The sequence below is a fragment of the Phaenicophaeus curvirostris genome (assembly GCF_032191515.1).
Source record: "Phaenicophaeus curvirostris isolate KB17595 chromosome W unlocalized genomic scaffold, BPBGC_Pcur_1.0 scaffold_34, whole genome shotgun sequence".
Classification (NCBI taxonomy): Eukaryota; Metazoa; Chordata; class Aves; order Cuculiformes; family Cuculidae; genus Phaenicophaeus; species Phaenicophaeus curvirostris.
In genome coordinates this window covers 2,280,785-2,297,571 of record NW_027206663.1, presented here as the reverse complement: position 1 = coordinate 2,297,571, position 16,787 = coordinate 2,280,785, and the positions used below count along the sequence as shown (strand labels likewise).

Genomic DNA, 16,787 nt, shown 5'->3' with positions numbered 1-16,787 from the left:
TGCAATGGTCAAAACTAGCTAATCTGGAGCTGGCTCCAGCTCTCTACTGGACCTTGCCTTTCAGATTAGTTAGGATTCCAGAGGTGATTACAGAAGAAGAGACATCTGTTTAGCACAAATCATTCTTCACACAATACATTATCATTTTCAAGGAATAAACAATGCCTAGAAAACACCATTGTAAAGGAACCTGCTATCAGAGGGGCATTCTGTCCAACTTTCAAAACCCACAGCTGCTTAGATGAAACTTAATTGTACTTTAGCTTAAATAGAAATATTCCACTTTGAAATATTTCACACATTGTATCAGTGTGTTTAGATGAATTTATTGTGATGCTGCTCAGGGTGACTAGGAAACTGTACAGGAAGGACAATTTTAAACCCGTGATGGCTTCATCATGTTAGGAACTACCCCCGGAGGAGAAATCAGTGCTTCTGCCTCCGCCTCCCCCGCGAGCCGGTCCTGTAGTGACGCCGCGGCCAGCCGCACAGGCGCAGCAGCTCCCGGCGCCTGTTGTATCCGCCCGGCGCCTTTTCTCTCTTCCTCTCTCCTCCCTTTCCCCGTCTGTCCTTGCTTGCTTCCTTCCTTCCTTCCTGCCTTCCTGCCCTCCCTCAGCCGTTGCGGTCAGCACAGGTGCGCCCTCCTTGTCCCCTGTGAGCTCGGCCAGCAGCTCCTCCGATCTCCCCGACTGACCCACGATCGATGGCAGCGGCCAACTTCGGCAAGATTCAGATTGGGATCTACGTGGAGATCAAGCGCAGCGATGGTCAGTGGGGCAGGGGCGGCAGGAGGGGCCGAGCTGGCAGAGCGGCCACAGCCCATGGCCGGGCGCCGCCGCCGCCTCGGTATGCGGCGTCGGGCGGGGACGGGGAGAGGGCTGCGCGCGGGGGGCAGGGAGGGGGCTGCGCGTGGGGCCCATTGTGTGCTCGGGACTGGGGAGTGGTCGGATCTAGCGCACGCTGCAGTTGTCAAGGGAGCGCGAGCGGCGGCGGCGGCTGCAGACTGGGAGGCTGCAGCAGGGCAGGGAGGGGCGGCGGTCGGGTGGGGGGCTGAAATGGGGGGGAGAAGGGCGAGGTGGGTGCGAGGGAAATGAAGCAGGGATGGGATGAGATCATAGGGCAGAGAAAAACGGGACAAGTGTGGAGTGAGAAATGAGACGTGCGGGGTAGCTGTGGATGGGAGCGATAAGGTGATCGGGGAGGGGGCGCGGATAGATGGGCGTGGATGGGGAGGAAAGCCTGGAGAGGTTTTGACGGGGAGGTGGGAGGGCCTTAGGGGAAGGGAGAAGATGATGGAGGGTCGAAAGGCCTTCAATGCAAAGTAATAAATTCTTATTTTCTCTGTCATATGAGCTGTGTTCTGAAAAAATGACACAGCAGTATACTCTGTCAGAAATGCCTTTGGACATTTACATAATTTGACAAAAAATCCTTGATGTTATTATTTCAGATTTTCCTTATGATTAAAATATAAGAAGAATGCTTGCGATTTATTCCCATGAGTTGTTATTTCTCCCCTGGGGATCCAGTGTTTCTCATATTGCCCAGCATCTCTTGATGGGAGGATGTATGGTGCTGTCTAGAAAGATACGTGAATAAAGGAAGCATATGTGTCAAGTTTAGGGTACTAAATCTTCATATTTGTCTGGAAGGAGGGAACTGAAATGGTAAGTTCACTGGCTGAATCAATGGCAGGTCACTTGTGACTTCAGCTCTTCGATTTGAGTGAGAATATATCATCTGTTCTCGGCCTCTGTGAGATCTATGAAGCCTACTAAACAGGGGTGTGGTTCTGCTGGGATTTTCTGAAAAGTCTTTTTTTTTGTTCTCCAGGGTTCAGGAGCTTGCTAAAGAATAAGCAGATGTTTTTAAGGGAAGAAGGTCAAAGGTACTGAAGTTAGTGTGATTTTATCATGAGTCAGGAAACAAGTGGCCAACAAGCTTTATGCAACTTGTCTTCTCATGTCCCATACTGCAGTTCACCCCTACAATAAAATAATGGTTGGCTGGACACTATATTAAACCTAACTCCTTTATTTGTGCTTAATGGCTTGTGTGTCACGTGAAGAATCTGATAGGTCTGGCAGTTATTTGCATAACTCCTGCAGATCTCTTGTCACAGTTTAGTCCCAGCATGGCCAATTTCAGCAGCTAAAACCAAGCAGCTGGGCTTCCAGTTCCCTTCCCCTTCCCATCCCCAGAGAAAAGGGAAAGGGAAATGAGAGGAAAAAAGACTTATGGGTTGGAAATTATAACTACAGCTTTAATGAAATAATAATAATGAAAATAATAAGAAAACAATAAAATACATATAAAAATACACTAAATCATGCTTTCAGCCCATCCCTCGATGACTGTACGTTACCACAAATGCTGCAGAGCAGACATGAGGGAAAGGGTCCACAGCTAGGAGGGAGCTGGGCTCAGGAACTGGATTCAGGAACACACGGATACAGGATCAGGGCAAACAGACAGATGAGGTCCTCCCTGGACATCGGCCATTGAAGAAGAGAGTGAAACCCTTGTGATCTCTCAAGTTTATACCAAGTATGATGTCTATGGGATGGAATCCTCTTGGTCAGTTTGGGGTCACCTGTCCAGTCCGCCCCTCCCTGCAGGTGCGACCCTTTTTTGTCTTACAGCACTCCACCAGCTTGAGGATGGCCTAGGTTTCTATAGGAACAAGCATAAGCAATGGCCTTTCTGCATACTAGTGCCCCGTGTTATCACTGCTAGAGAGAAACACTGTCTGAAAACATCCAGTTCACTTTCAGAAAATGAAGTTACTCAGACAAGCCTGAGCTGAAGTTAGAAAACTGATTCTTCTACAGCTCAACACACAACATTCCACCCCTTATTCCATACCATTTACATCATGTTTGGGCAATTACTACTTATATCTTCAAATATACATATATATATATGCACATATCAATTGCTAATCAATGATTTATCCACAGAACAGTTCGTTAAGTTCATGACTGTGGGTGTCCATCCATTATAGCAGTCTCTCAGGGCAAGAGGAATAGTTGAGGATTCATCGTGGTTCATTCCCACAGGCTGCAGGTTAGAGATGTCAACCTCGAGGAGGTTACTGGATGCCAGATGATGAAGCTAGCTTGTTATCCTGAAAAATACTTAGAAACACTGTTAGAAACAGAGCTTAAGACTGAGCGTTCTCACCCAGAGTCAGATTTCCTTGAGGTACACATTCAACCTCACCATCCTTTAGCATTACCCGCCAAGTATGTCCAGGCCCTTGAGCGAAAGCAACTCCTCAAATGGGTTTGCCTTTGCCTGGGGCAGGAGAAACCCAGTTTTCCCCAGCAAATTCCTTTCATGCACCACAGGGACTTTATCCCCCTCTACTGTGTGTAGAATATCTGCTTGAGCAGGACCAGATTGACTGGTAGATTCCCTGGTGTTCACTAACCAGGTAACTTCTGCCAACTGCTTATCCCAGTTTTTAAATGTGCCACCCCCATTGCTTTCAGGGTAGTGTTTTGTTTTTTTTTTTTTACATATCTGCTAAGATATCTTGTCCTGTTTGGACTGGCCCCAGAGCTACTGCATGCACGATCTTTTGTTAATTTGTTCAAAGGCTTGTCCTTGCTCAGGGCCCCAGTTAAAAACTGTTTTTTTTGATTCACTACATAGAGAGGTCTCACAGTCTGACTGTAACCAGGAATGTGCATTCTCCAGAAACCCCCAACGCCTAGAAAAGCTTGTGTTTCCTTTTTGTTGGTTGGTGGGGACATAGCTGTTATTTTGTTGATCCCATCTAATGGGATTTGGAGATGCCCATCTTGCCATTTAATTCCTAGTAACTGGATCTCTCGTGCAGGTCCCTGGACTGTGCTTCTCTTTATAGCAAAACCAGCTATCAAAAGAATGTTGATCATCTTCTCACCTTTCTCACAAACTTCCTCTGCTGTGTTACCCCATATGAAGATGTCATCAATGCATTGCAGGTGTTCTGGAGCTCCACCCTTCTCCAGTGCAGTCTGCATTAGTCCATGGCAAATGGTAGGGCTGGGTTTCTACCCCTGGGGCAGTCAATTCCAGGTGTACTGGGTGCCCCTCCAGGAAAAAACAAACTGCACCCTGCACTCTGCTGCTAAAGGAATAGAGAAAAATGCATTAGTAATATCAGTTGTGGCAGACCACCTGGCTGCCTTTGATTCCAGTTCCTATTGCAGTTCTAACGTGTCTGGTACAGCAGCACTAAAAGGTGGTGTGACCTCTTTCAGACCATGATGATCCACTGTTAATCTCCATTTTTGTTTTAACTCACGAACTCATGACTCCAGGGCAGCAGTAGGTTGTCCATCCCATCTCCTCATATCCTCTCCATGATCACACAGGAAAAGCCACAGGATGCGTCATGGTATTTTCTGGGTCTCTCAGGCTGGTTTTGTAGGAGGACGTCTTTTCTTAAGGGATGAGTTGTGGAGTTGTGGGTCTGTGAGAAGGAGGATCTGTCCTCCATGTCAGACAGTTTATCAAACTGTTTGTCAAATAAGCTCTGTTGAATCTTTCAGACTCTTTTTGAAACAATTTCTCCAGAGCCAAGACACAGGTCTGGAAAGGCCGAGAGAGACTGTCTTCATATTGTTGGAGTTTGTCAACCAGTTCACCTACCATTGGAGTGCCAGCAGTTCCTCCTCAAACCATTGTTGATAATGTGTGGGCATATGTTGGTGGGGCACTCTGCACAAACTTCCGCAGCATAGCTTGGTGACGTGGTAATTCATCAGGGTCTATAATTGAATGTAATGTTCTACTCTTGCACAGCCAGTTCACTCAGGCAATTAATACCTTTCTCCATGCTGTTCCATCTGCTTGGGTGGCATTCAATTTAATCTTTAGAGGGATGTGTGTCCCTTACAGCTGCCAAGGGCCGCCTCCAGAGGCTAAGGATTGATGACTACCTTTGGTTCTGATTGTCTTGAATCATCTTCCTGCTGATCCTGTGATGGTACTGGTTTTGAAGGACTTTCTTGTCACGAAGGACTTGGTGATCATGAAGGACTCTTTGGTCGCTTTGAAGGACCCTATCCTTGGTCTTCCTCCTGCACTGGAATAGGATCTGTTTCTTCACTCTCATGCTTGTCCTTGCTAACTGTCTTTTCAGGCTGTTTCTCCCCCTCTCCTGAGGTTTGTTTGTATTTCCTTATCCTCACAGGGGCAACTGGCACCATTACAGATTGAACAGGAGTGTCTGTAGTAGCTGTATGCTTAGCCATAGTACTTGCAACATCTGGGAGCGGTATGGATTCAGTAAGCATATCCATAGTAGCTGTCAAAGTGCTTGCCACAACTGGATCTGGTTCACATTGAGCAGCTGATTCCCTGGTAACTCTCGCATAGCTACAGTGCTTATTGCCACTGGTATGGGTTTGGAATGAGTAGCTGTCTGCATAGCTGCTGTGCGTGTGATGGCTAGTGCTGTCTGAGAGGCTGCTGTGTTCACAACGACTGATGGTGTCTGAGTCATTGCAGTGCTCATGAGTGCTGGTGGTGGTACTGGTACTGGTCGGGTGGCTGTCTGAGTAGCTGCTGTGCTTGCAATGGCTGGTGCTGTCTGTGTAGTTGCTGTGTTCACTAAGGCTGGTGCTGTCTGCGTGACTAAGGTTCTTGTTTTCCGAGATGCGGTAGCAGCCATCTTAGATTTCCATTTTACAGGGCCTGTTATCAAAGCAGTACGTTTGGTGGAAGCTGAGACAATTGCATAACTCCTATGGTAGTAGCTTACTAATCTAATTGCATACCCCCCTGAAACACATTAAATAAATTCAGTAATAAATTCAGAAGCCTTAGTAATAACAGAGTGCTATTTTGTTCGAAATCTAGTGGAATCAGCTCAGCATAATACAAGGAAGTGTAGCTTCCCCAGTTCAGCTCCTCTGGTTGGCAGCCAGACTGATTGTCCTCCTTATCCCAGACAAGGCCAAAAGTGTAATTAAACCCAAAGTTTGCTAGGTGATGCCCAAGATTGTCAGGTAAGGCCACAGCTACACATATCGCAAGGTATATTACAATGAGGACACAAATAATGAGTATCACTTGTATCCGGCGCTTAAAATTTGTAACTGCCAGGATGATGCAGAGAACAACTAAGCTGTAACATATCTCCTTTCTCGCATGCCACACTGAGAAAACCAGCTGTAAACAGAATTTCACAAGGGCATCATATGGTATTTTGAACTCAAAATTTACAGGGAAATGGACTACTATACATATTACCAAATAGATCACACTTAGGCCATCCATGATGTAACATGCCTTTTCCCAGTGCCTATAATAGATAACAAACAAGGTAAAACTGAGGGACACTATGCAGCTGACCCCCATAAATCCTATGAACCATATGTCGGCCATTAGCAGCTGCATCATTGCTGCAAATATTATTTTAATCAACAGTTGGAAAAGTTTTACAAGGACAAAATGTAATACTTTTCTCAAAACCAGCATAAACCAGCTGTCTCTCTTAATTTCCAACCCTTCAATGTAGCAATGTCACAATTTCTAATTGTACTTTGCAAATCTCTCCTGATAAGATTCAAAACAGGAGCTTCAGGCTTGCAGTGCTGGTGCTCTGCCAGCTGAACTGTATCGGCAGAGCTGGCCAAGGCTGCTGGCTGAGCTGCTGCCTGCATTGAGAGACACAGACCCTTAAAAATAAAAATCTGGTGCAGTCCTGGCTGAGCGGTCCAGAGTGGTACGATTTGGTTCAGTTCATCCAAATTCACCGCCTCATGTTAGGCGACAAGAAACTGTCACAGTTTAGCCCTGGCACGGCAAATTTTGTAGCTAAAACTGAGGAGTTGGGCTCCCAGTTCCCTTCCCCTCACCCCCAGGGAAAAGGGAAATTAGAGGAAAAGACTTGTGGGATGGAAACTCAAACTACAGCTTTAATGATATAATAATAATAAAGAAAATAATAAGAAAATAATAAAACATATACAAATATATGAAATCGTGCCCCCATCCCTCGAAGGGTGGCAGGAGGGAACTGGATTCAGGAACGCATGAATCCAGGATCAGGGAGGCACAGACAGACAAGGTCCTCACTGGATGTCGGCCATCGAAGAAGAGAGCGACACCCTCATGATTCTGCTTTAGCTCAAACCAGAACTGGTTTCAGAAAACCTCACTGTAGCAATTTTTAAAACAAGCAGGCCTTTCTGAGGCCTGTGTGAACTTCTAACAAATTTTACTGTTTTTTTTGTATGCCTTTGGAAAACAGGGCATGAGAATGATTTGCTTCCCCCCTCCATGGATTCTGCTCACTTGTAATATCAGAAGTGAAGACAGTAATGCTTGAACATAGCAGTACTTATTTTCATTGCTGTTAATGGTTTATATATTTTGCTGTATCACTTAGAAATGTGATGCAGCATATTAAATATATTACATATCAGTAATATACTAGGGGGATACCTTCACAGTGTTATAGTTGAGTTAACAACACAAAGTCCAAACATGGATCAATTTACTATTTATTTAGATAGGAAAGCAAAAGCAGCGCTGGGCGGACGGGGAGTCGCAGCTCCACCAAGGCTCGCAAAGTTAGGTAAGCTGAGCAACCTTTTTTATCCCCCCGCCCCGAGTTCGTTTCACATCTTTGAAGATGCCCCCACCCCGTTCCTTTAGGGTACATGCAATCTCCATATAGCCAGATAATAAATCAGCTAAGTTTACAGAGTTGTCTCAGTTCAGCAGTCTTCAAGGTTGTAGTCCTGTTTCTCATCAAACAGTTCCTAACTCCCCTTCCTCCCTTTCTCCTTATCTCTGGGCAATTTGTTCCTTTCTCGCACAGGCCCGCATTCTTTGAGCTGGCTAATCCACATCTGCTGAGGCCCGAGGTGATTTGTTGCTCTTGACTCTTGCTTCAGGAGGTTTCAGAAGGCTTGGCTGTAAATTCAGTAGATACTATCTATATACAAAACGTATATGGTCATGGTAACCTTTAGCTTTTAATTAAGATAGCATTGTGGCTTCATCTTTCTTACCAAACAAGATGTTCCTGTGCTTTGAAACAGAAAGATCGCTGCTCGTTTAGTTGGCTTGATCAGCAAATTACTTTCTGTTACTCATTACAATAGCAGTTGCTCGAACTATATGATTTAGAGCATTTGTATTAACTTGGTCCTTGTGTGAGCAACTGCACTGCAGTGTCATACCAGAGTTAGTGGGTCCTGGTTATTGTGAGGTTTGCCTGTTGCAAATGCATTGGGACTGGAGGAGGAGATGCCTCGTTATGGCTCAGGCTACTGCAGTGTTCTCTCTGTGGTTGTGTAGGTAATTGAGATTGATCTAGCTGCTTCTAACAAGGGGAGGTCTTGCTGACTGTGCCTCTGTCAGCTGTATTGTTCCTACAAACTCTTTCCCATTCAGTGTGGCTAATGCTTTTTTTTTTTTCCTCTCTGTTAATACATTAATTGATTCACTAAACATAGTAGAAAACTTTTGGATGTGCTAGTTTTCTTTAGAATTAGTGAGTTCAAATGACTCGGAGGGATCTGTGACCCCAACAGTATCAGTGTATAGGAAATGCATGGCCAGGATGAAGTGGAGGTGAGAAGTATGATCTTCTGGTTCAGTAACAGTGAGCTACCTGCATCTGTTCTACCCAGAACTATATCCTAGGTAGAATCAGGTCTGTGTATCATACCAACTACCCTAAGATGAAGGCATGATTAAAACCATGTAAGAAACTTCTGGAGAAAGTGGTGTGTTGCTCTGTGCTTTTTTTTTGTCTTCTGTCTTGTCTGCAGTAAGTCCTTTTTTAAAACTAAATATTGTTTTGAGAGGTAAGTATAATAATTCTTTCAAATTTTCTTATTTACCTGCTTATTTGCTGAATCCAGAGAAGAATATATTTTTAGTTTGTTAATTGGGTCATTTGAAAAAGTATACATTTTTTCCCATCTGTCCACCAGTTATGTTAAACACTTTTCTGAATACAGAGCTTTATTAATTCCAGATAACTCTATTTTTTTTCTTTAAATAATAAGAAAAAACTAACAGAATAGCATTTTTTGGTGAAACATCACTATTAAGTCATACTTGTTCATTACAACAAAATTGAAAAGACACGAAGAACACAGTAAATGTGAGAATCTGATTGGAACATTCTGGAAAGAAGTTACATATTCTGTAATTTTTACAAGTTCTAATTAGGTTTAAGTGTTAAAACATTTTCAAGGACTGATGCTGCAGAGCTGCTTGTTGCGTATTCATTTTTTTCTCAGTAGGCAAACATTGGTATAAATGTTGTCTAGAGTTGCAGATAATATTTCCAGTTACAATTGCAATAACTAGTTATGTTCATGTAATGGAAGAGCGTATTCAGTCAGCTAGTTTGGCTTTTTATAATAATTTCAGATACTGTAATTTACTACTTATTTCAGTATAATTTATGTATATTGCTTGAAATATGCCTTGATAGTCTATCTTGGAAACAGGAAAGAACTCATTGATTTTAGATTGCGAATTGCTAAGAATGGACTGCATTTCCAGTCTTGAAAAATGTGCCTTATCACACAGAAGCTTAGGGAAGTAGAGAGGTGGCCAGAAGGTACCTGCAAGATCTGCTGTAATGGTGTTTCCTCCTGTCCAGAAGATGCTCCTTGTTGCGGTCTAAATAGGAGCATTTGTCTGTTGCTGAAATCCCTTTACTTAATAGCCCATTGCTTTACCTGTGAACTTGTACCCATATCTTCACTTCTTGTGCATGATACAGTTAAAGATGACAAAGACCTATGTAACTACTTGGAAAAAGAATATCTCGAATTTTTTTTCATAAATTTAGTCTTTTGCTGAAATAGGATAAACCTCTTATGCCCTACAGCTCTTTAGTAGGGTAACGATTTTAAGCTGAAAGAGGGAAGATTTAGATTAGATATTAAGAAGAAATGTTTTCCAGTGAGGGTGGGGAAGCACTGGCACACCAGAGAAGTCGTGGCTGCCCCATCCCTGGAGGTGTTCAAGGCCAGGTTGGATGAGGCTTTGAGCAACCTGATCCAGGGGGAAATGTCCCTGCCCATGTCAGGGGGCTGTAACTGGATGATCTTTAAGGGCCCTTCCAACCCAAACCATTCTATGAGTTTATGATTAGTGTTTTTCCTTTACTTTTTCAGTCCAATTGTGTTCCCTCAATTTCCTCCTCAGACTGTTCCTATTCTTTTTGTCTCTGCAGATCTGAAATGCTACCTAGAAGGACAAAGAGATTAATTATATATTTGCTCATTTGGAAAGTAGGGGGGAATGCAGTTCTGGTCTCACTGTGTCAGAAATAATGTAACATGCGTAAGAAGAAGGGTTGTTCTTGTAATTGGAAGAGTGACTGGATTTGACAGAACTTCCAGGAAGGGAAAAACGGTGAATTTTTTAGGGATTAACCATCAAATAGTGTAAAAAAGAAAGATCATGAGCTTGTGCCCATTTTTTTGTCATAATAGAAGAACAAGAGTGCTGTCAGTGTTTAAAAGAGAAAATCTAAAACTAATAAAGGAGAATAAACTAAATACAATTATCACGTGGAGGTTGTTACCAGAAGAGATGGAGGCTAGAAGCATAGCAGAATTTTAAGAAGGATGTTGATGTGGATAGTAGGAATATCCAATTTTACACTAAAAATTGAAAAAATACACCTGCAACTGTAATAGATAGTTTCTGTTCTACTTGAGTCTGTAGTTTAAATAACCTCTAATTGATGGGAGATAAGAAGAAATGTTGCCTGTGGTTGTTATTTTCTAATTGCCTACTTAAGAATTTTCTTCACTTGTTTCTGAAGCAACTGGGACTGGTCACAGTCAAAGATCATAGAATCACAGAATCATAGAATAACCAGGTTGGAAGAGACCCACCGGATCATTGAGTCCAACCATTCCTATCAAACACTAAACCATGCCCCTCAGCACCTCATCCATCCGTGCCTTAAACACCTCCAGGGAAGGTGAATCAACCACCTCCCTGGGCAGCCTGTTCCAGTGCCCAATGACCCTTTCTGTGAAAAATTTTTTCCTAATGTCCAGCCTAAATCTCCCCTGGCGGAGCTTGAGGCCATTTCCTCTTGTCCTGTCCCCTATCACTTGGGAGAAGAGGCCATCACCCTCCTCTCTACAACCTCCTTTCAGGTAGTTGTAGAGAGCAATGAGGTCTCCCCTCAGCCTCCTCTTCTCCAGGCTAAACAACCCCAGCTCTCTCAGCCATTCCTCATAAGGCCTGTTCTCCAGCCTCTTCACCAGATTTGTTGCTCTTCTCTGGACTTGCTCCAGAGCCTCAACATCCTTCTTGTGGTGAGGGGCCCAGAAGTGAACACAGTATTCGAGGAGCAGTCTCACCAGTGCCGAGTACAGAGGGAGAATAACCTCCCTGGACCTGCTGGTCACACCATTTCTGATACAAGCCAGGATGCCATTGGCCTTCTTGGCCCCCTGGGCACAATGCTGGCTCATGTTCAGTCGGCTGTCAACCAACACCCCCAGGTCCCTCTCCTCCAGGCAGCTTTCTAGACAGACTTCTCCTCATCTGTAGCACTGCATAGGGTTGTTGTGCCCCAGGTGCAGGATCCGGCATTTGGCCTTGTTAAATCTCATGTCATTGGACTCTGCCCAGTGGTCCAGCCTGTTCAGATCCCTTTGCAGAGCCTCCCTACCCTCCAGCAGATCCATGATTCCACCCAGCTTAGTGTCGTCTGCAAACTTGCTAAGGGTGCACTCAATGCCTTCATCCAGGTCATTGATAATGACATGGAACAGGGCTGGACCCAGCACTGAGCCCTGGGGAACCCCACTTGTCACTGGCCTCCAGCTGGATTTCACACCATTTACCACCACTCTCTGGGCCCGGCCATCCAACCAGTTTTCCACCCAGGAGAGTGTGCGCCTGTCCAGGCCAGAGGCTGACAGCTTCTCAAGCAGAATGCTGTGGTAAACTGTGTCAAAGGCTTTACTGAAGTCCAGGAAGACCACATCTACAGCCTTTCCCTCATCCAGTAGTCAAGTCACTTTGTCATAGAAGGCGATCAGGTTAGTTTGGCAAGACCTGCCTTTTGTGAACCCATGTTGACTGGGCCTGATCACATGGTTCTCTTGCATGTGCTTCATGATAGCACTCAAGATCACCTGTTCCATGACTTTCCCTGGCACTGAGGTCAGACTGACAGGCCTGTAGTTTCCTGGGTCCTCCCTGCGACCCTTCTTGTAGATGGGCACAACATCAGCTAGCCTCCAGTCCAGTGGGACTTCCCCAGTCTTCCAGGACTGTTGGAAGATGATGGAAGATAATCCATCTACTCTAAAAACCTACTGGCAGCTCCTCTCTCCTTAGGCTTGCCAAAACATCATGGTAACTGTTTCACCTTCAAACACAAAGATGACAAAATTTTTGTAATGGTAATTGCTGTAATTTTTTTCTTTAAAGCCCAACTTCCATGAAATTGATGTTTCTCAGGGTTGAGAGGTCTTTACCATCCTTTGTCTTCTGGGTAATCCCATATGATCATCTTGATCTTTACGTACGACTCTGATTTTATTAGAAGGTATAATGACACTATAAAAAATTCTGTTCAGATTTGGATAGTCACCCTATTTTACAAGCTCTTGAGGGTAGATTTACATGGTTATGTGCTTTTACTCTTTCCTTTTGTGACATAAATGTATTCCTTCCCTGTGATTAAGACTTTGTTACCACATGTAGATCATTTGACTCAGTTACCTAATCCCTATGTAAGCCACATGGACACAATGTGTCTTTGTTCTTCCATAGTGGCCAGATCACAACAGGGTTTCAAGTCTGCTATTGCTGGTGGAGCTAATGGATCCAAAGTTTAGGCTTACTTATCCAGTATAGGTTCTCATACTGTTACATTCAGAGTTTCTGGGGATTATTGGTCAACACAGAAATGTTGACCAGGAGGATGTGTTAAATTTTCTGTGTCCTTTTTCAAATGACTTTTTTTTGCTTTTGTTATGCAGTACATGTATTTTCACTGTAACTTGCATATTCTCAGATATTTATGTAGGTCTTCTGCATTTTGTATAAATAGCTTTTGAGTTACAAGTGCTGAAGTCCTGATCTTCAGAGAATCTTCTCATTTTTGTTCTATAAGCATGTTTAATACATCATTACATACTGACAATAATGTCTTTAGAGCTGTATATGTTTACTAGGATTACACAGCCTGTATTGCCTGTTTTTTCTCTCTCATCGTGTTATGGGGGAATTTATCTTTTGTTCCTATTCAGTAGGTAAAGTTGTTGCTCTTTCCACCTACGCTCTATAATGGCCTGTTTCCTGGGCTCAGTTTTACTTGTGTTTTCTTCTTATGGCTTTATGAACTGAAGACTTTGCTGTGCTGCTTCTTGGCAGCATGGCACCAAGCATGGCTTCACACTTTGCTGATTTGGGAAGAGTCAATAGATCATTGGGAAGAGGTCATGCCTGACTGAAGAGTAACGCCATTATGAAAGTATCTCTTTCTATTTTCTCTAGAAGATAAAACAGTGATTTGAGTTCTTTTAATACACCCACTTACTGTAGGACAATGTAGAGAAATGAGTGAACAGTATGAAATATTTAGTAGGTGAGTTCCTTTCCTGGAGTACAGAACCTGTAGCATTTTTGTTGGCTTGACCAGTGGAATGTGCCACTGTGATTTTTTTTTGTGCTTGAGAAATAAGTAACAGAATGGGGTAGATTCACTTTATTGCAGTGCTCTTGTTTAAGTTCTTCCTTTGTAAATATTTACTGCTTATAAAGTTTGCTTTTTCATTTTAAACTTTTTTCCTATCTTATTGTTTGTTGGATTATCTTGTCTTCCTCATCATACTGTGTGGCTGGACTCTTGGGATCAGGAAGAGAATGCTGTAGTCAACCCATTGTGAACACTAAAATATGAAGGTCCCTATAAATATTCACAATATGTTCAGTCATAGAGGAAAAGAATTCAATGACTTGTGATAAATTAAAGGGTTTGATACCTAAAATGTCAGCAAATAAAACTCTCTAAGACTCTTCTTGGAGTTTTAGAAAGCATGCATCCTTTCTCAGGCCTGGGCAACATGCAGGAGTGATATCCATCAATCACGTGCAACGAGACAAAGGCTAGATACAGAATATATTTCCCACTTAAATGCATATGTATAAATTCTCCCAGAAATCTTATGCATATTCTATTACTTTCCAAGGTATAATTTTAATGTTATGAAACTTTGCAACAGTCAAAACTCCAGCTAATCTGGAGCTGGCTCCAGTTCTCTACTTGACCTTGCCTTTCAGATTAGCTAGGATTCCAAACAGAGGTGATTACAGAAGAAGAGACATAGAGACATCTGTTTAGCACAAATCGTTCCTCGCACAATACGTTCTCATTTTCAAGGAACAAACAATGTCTAGAAATCACTGTTGTAAAGAAAGCTGCTATCAGAGGGACATTCTGTCTAACTTTTCAAAACCCACAGCTGCTTAGACAAAATGTAACTGTACTTTAGCTTAAATCAAAATATTTCACTTTGAAATATTCCTCATATTGTATCAAATCCCTCCTTTTCTTTTGGGGCCTTTTGATTCTCATCTAAAGGTCCCCACCACCCTTCTTCCCACAGGATAACAAGCAAGGCAGAATAACACCAACATAGATCATTTATGTCTATTTTAGAAATGTGTTCCCTTTTCAAAAATATGCATTTTACACAACTTCATACTGAGAAGACGATCCCTATTATGACAGTGATTAACACTAAAGTTTGTGACAAGGAAGCCACCCAGTCAGTGACATTCCACCTACATGGTTTAAAAATTTATTCAGCCAATAGTTTTCTGCATTCTCTTTAAGATCCCGATCTTGTCGGGCAACAGCTTGAATTTGTTCTATCTACTTGTTAAAATCTTCTGTTACATTTGGGATATGGATGCAACAATGATCTGAGGCCAATTTCAGATATCCACAAACTCTATGCTCTTTGGCCAACAATAAATCTAAAACCAGGCAGTGTTGTAATACTGCCTTCATATTGGCCTGTACCTGCTGACTGATCAGTTTGAATCTTTTAGCAACAGAACTGGCCAGTGTTTCCACTTCCCAGATAAGATTTTCAATTAGAATCCGATTTTCCAGTGCAGTCCATCCTGGTAGTAAAAATCGAGTAATCCCCATCCTACCTCAGTGGATGTGCTCGGCCCTTGCCAATTATCCTCATCACTAGTTCTTTTGTTTTTTCCTCAATACTGACAGTTTGTAGGGCTTCCCTTTGCTTCCAGATAGGGCACAGTGTCAGGAGGCCTAAGGTTACAGGTATATTTTCTTCAGTAAAAGATAATCTGGCAGTCCAAGGCCCACTTCCCAATGCCCATACGCTGTACCCAGGGGCTGGCTCTTCAGCCTGTGAACAATTTGAAGTGTTAATCCAGGCTTCTCGTAAATCTCATGCTCTTTTTATAATAAAGGGAAGGTTGTCGTTGTTACATCTGCCCCTGGCAAAGTCACGTGATTTTCTGTATGCAGTCCCAGGACAACTTGGGGTAATCAAATTTACCTTTCTTTCCCCATCTAAGGCACCAATTCAAAATATATCTCCAATCTCCACATAACTTTTATTCCAAGTCCCAGAGCCTTTTCTCAAGATATAACATTCTTGTGCTACAGTCATGTCACTGCTGCAGTTAGTAACACACGGGATCATTAATCCAGCAGCAACTTGTGTTTCACTGTACCCTGCAAACTCAGTCTAAGAAATGGTGACCCAATGGGGTGGGCCCCTTTAGGCAAGGAATGTTAGCATGGTGCCCAAACGCAGTCCTGTTATTTCCCGCCTCCAAAGTGTTACATCCTGCAGTATGCCACTCCTTCGTCTGCACTGGTTTTCACTATCTAAATAATAGCTCCCATTAACCTTTTTTAGCACTTCAGTGACATTATCCAATTTCTGAAGATCTGTAAAATCTAATGGAATACTTCCCCAATGTATGGGGTCAGAGGTGGAATGTGGCATGTGCAGACAGGCTGTTGTCTATTCATTTTACCAAAACCTTTTAGCAATTCCAATAATGCTGTTATTCCAGTTCACCCTTTTTACCCAGTTATCATTGTAATAACAGTCATTTGAAACATAGTCCTGAAATTCATCGTGATCTAATTCTTTGAATCCTCATCTTTAGTGGGTTCCCCAAGTCCCATTAATTTCCACTCAGGCTTCAATATTCGCTCAGTTCCTGTGTGGTGAGCAGCTGGGGATCGTTGTTCTATGGTCCATGAAGCAGGAACCTTCTTAATCTGTGAATGATGAATCCAGGGTCCTTTTCCATCTCGCTTCACGGTTGTGAACGTAGTTAAAAGTACCTGATATGGTCCTTGCACTTAGGAGTTAATGGTTCCGAGTCCCAGGACTTGATATACACCCAGTCTCCAGGCTGGAATGGATGTGCTGTCATATCAAGCTCTAAAGATTTGTTAACAGTCACAAATTTCTGTAATTCCTGGAGAGATATCAAATCCAGCCCAGGTCCAGCCCTGTTCAATGTCTTTATCAATGACCTGGATGAAGGCATTGAGTGCACCCTTAGCAAGTTTGCAGACGACACTAAGCTGGGTGGAAGTGTCGATTTGCTGGAGGGTAGGGAGGCTCTGCAAAGGGATCTGAACAGGCTGGACCGCTGGGCTGAGTCCAATGGCATGAGGTTTAACAAGGCCAAGTGCCGGGTCCTGCACTTGGGGCACAACAACCCTATGCAGTGCTACAGACTAGGAGAAGTCTGTCTAGAAAGCTGCCTGGAGGAGA

At 43.2% G+C, this 16,787-nt stretch overlaps 1 protein-coding gene across 2 annotated transcripts in view; it reads left to right on the top strand.

The window, feature by feature from the left end:
• The first annotated feature begins 511 nt into the window (after positions 1–511).
• LOC138733793 (kinesin-like protein KIF2A) overlaps positions 512–16,787 on the top strand; it is a 147,751-nt gene continuing 131,475 nt past the window's right edge. For both annotated transcript variants that reach the window (XM_069881285.1, XM_069881284.1), the window contains exon 1: positions 512–767. In XM_069881285.1, coding sequence (XP_069737386.1) covers positions 704–767 — 64 coding nt within the window. In that variant the 5' untranslated portion in view covers positions 512–703. The remainder of the gene's footprint in view (positions 768–16,787) is intronic.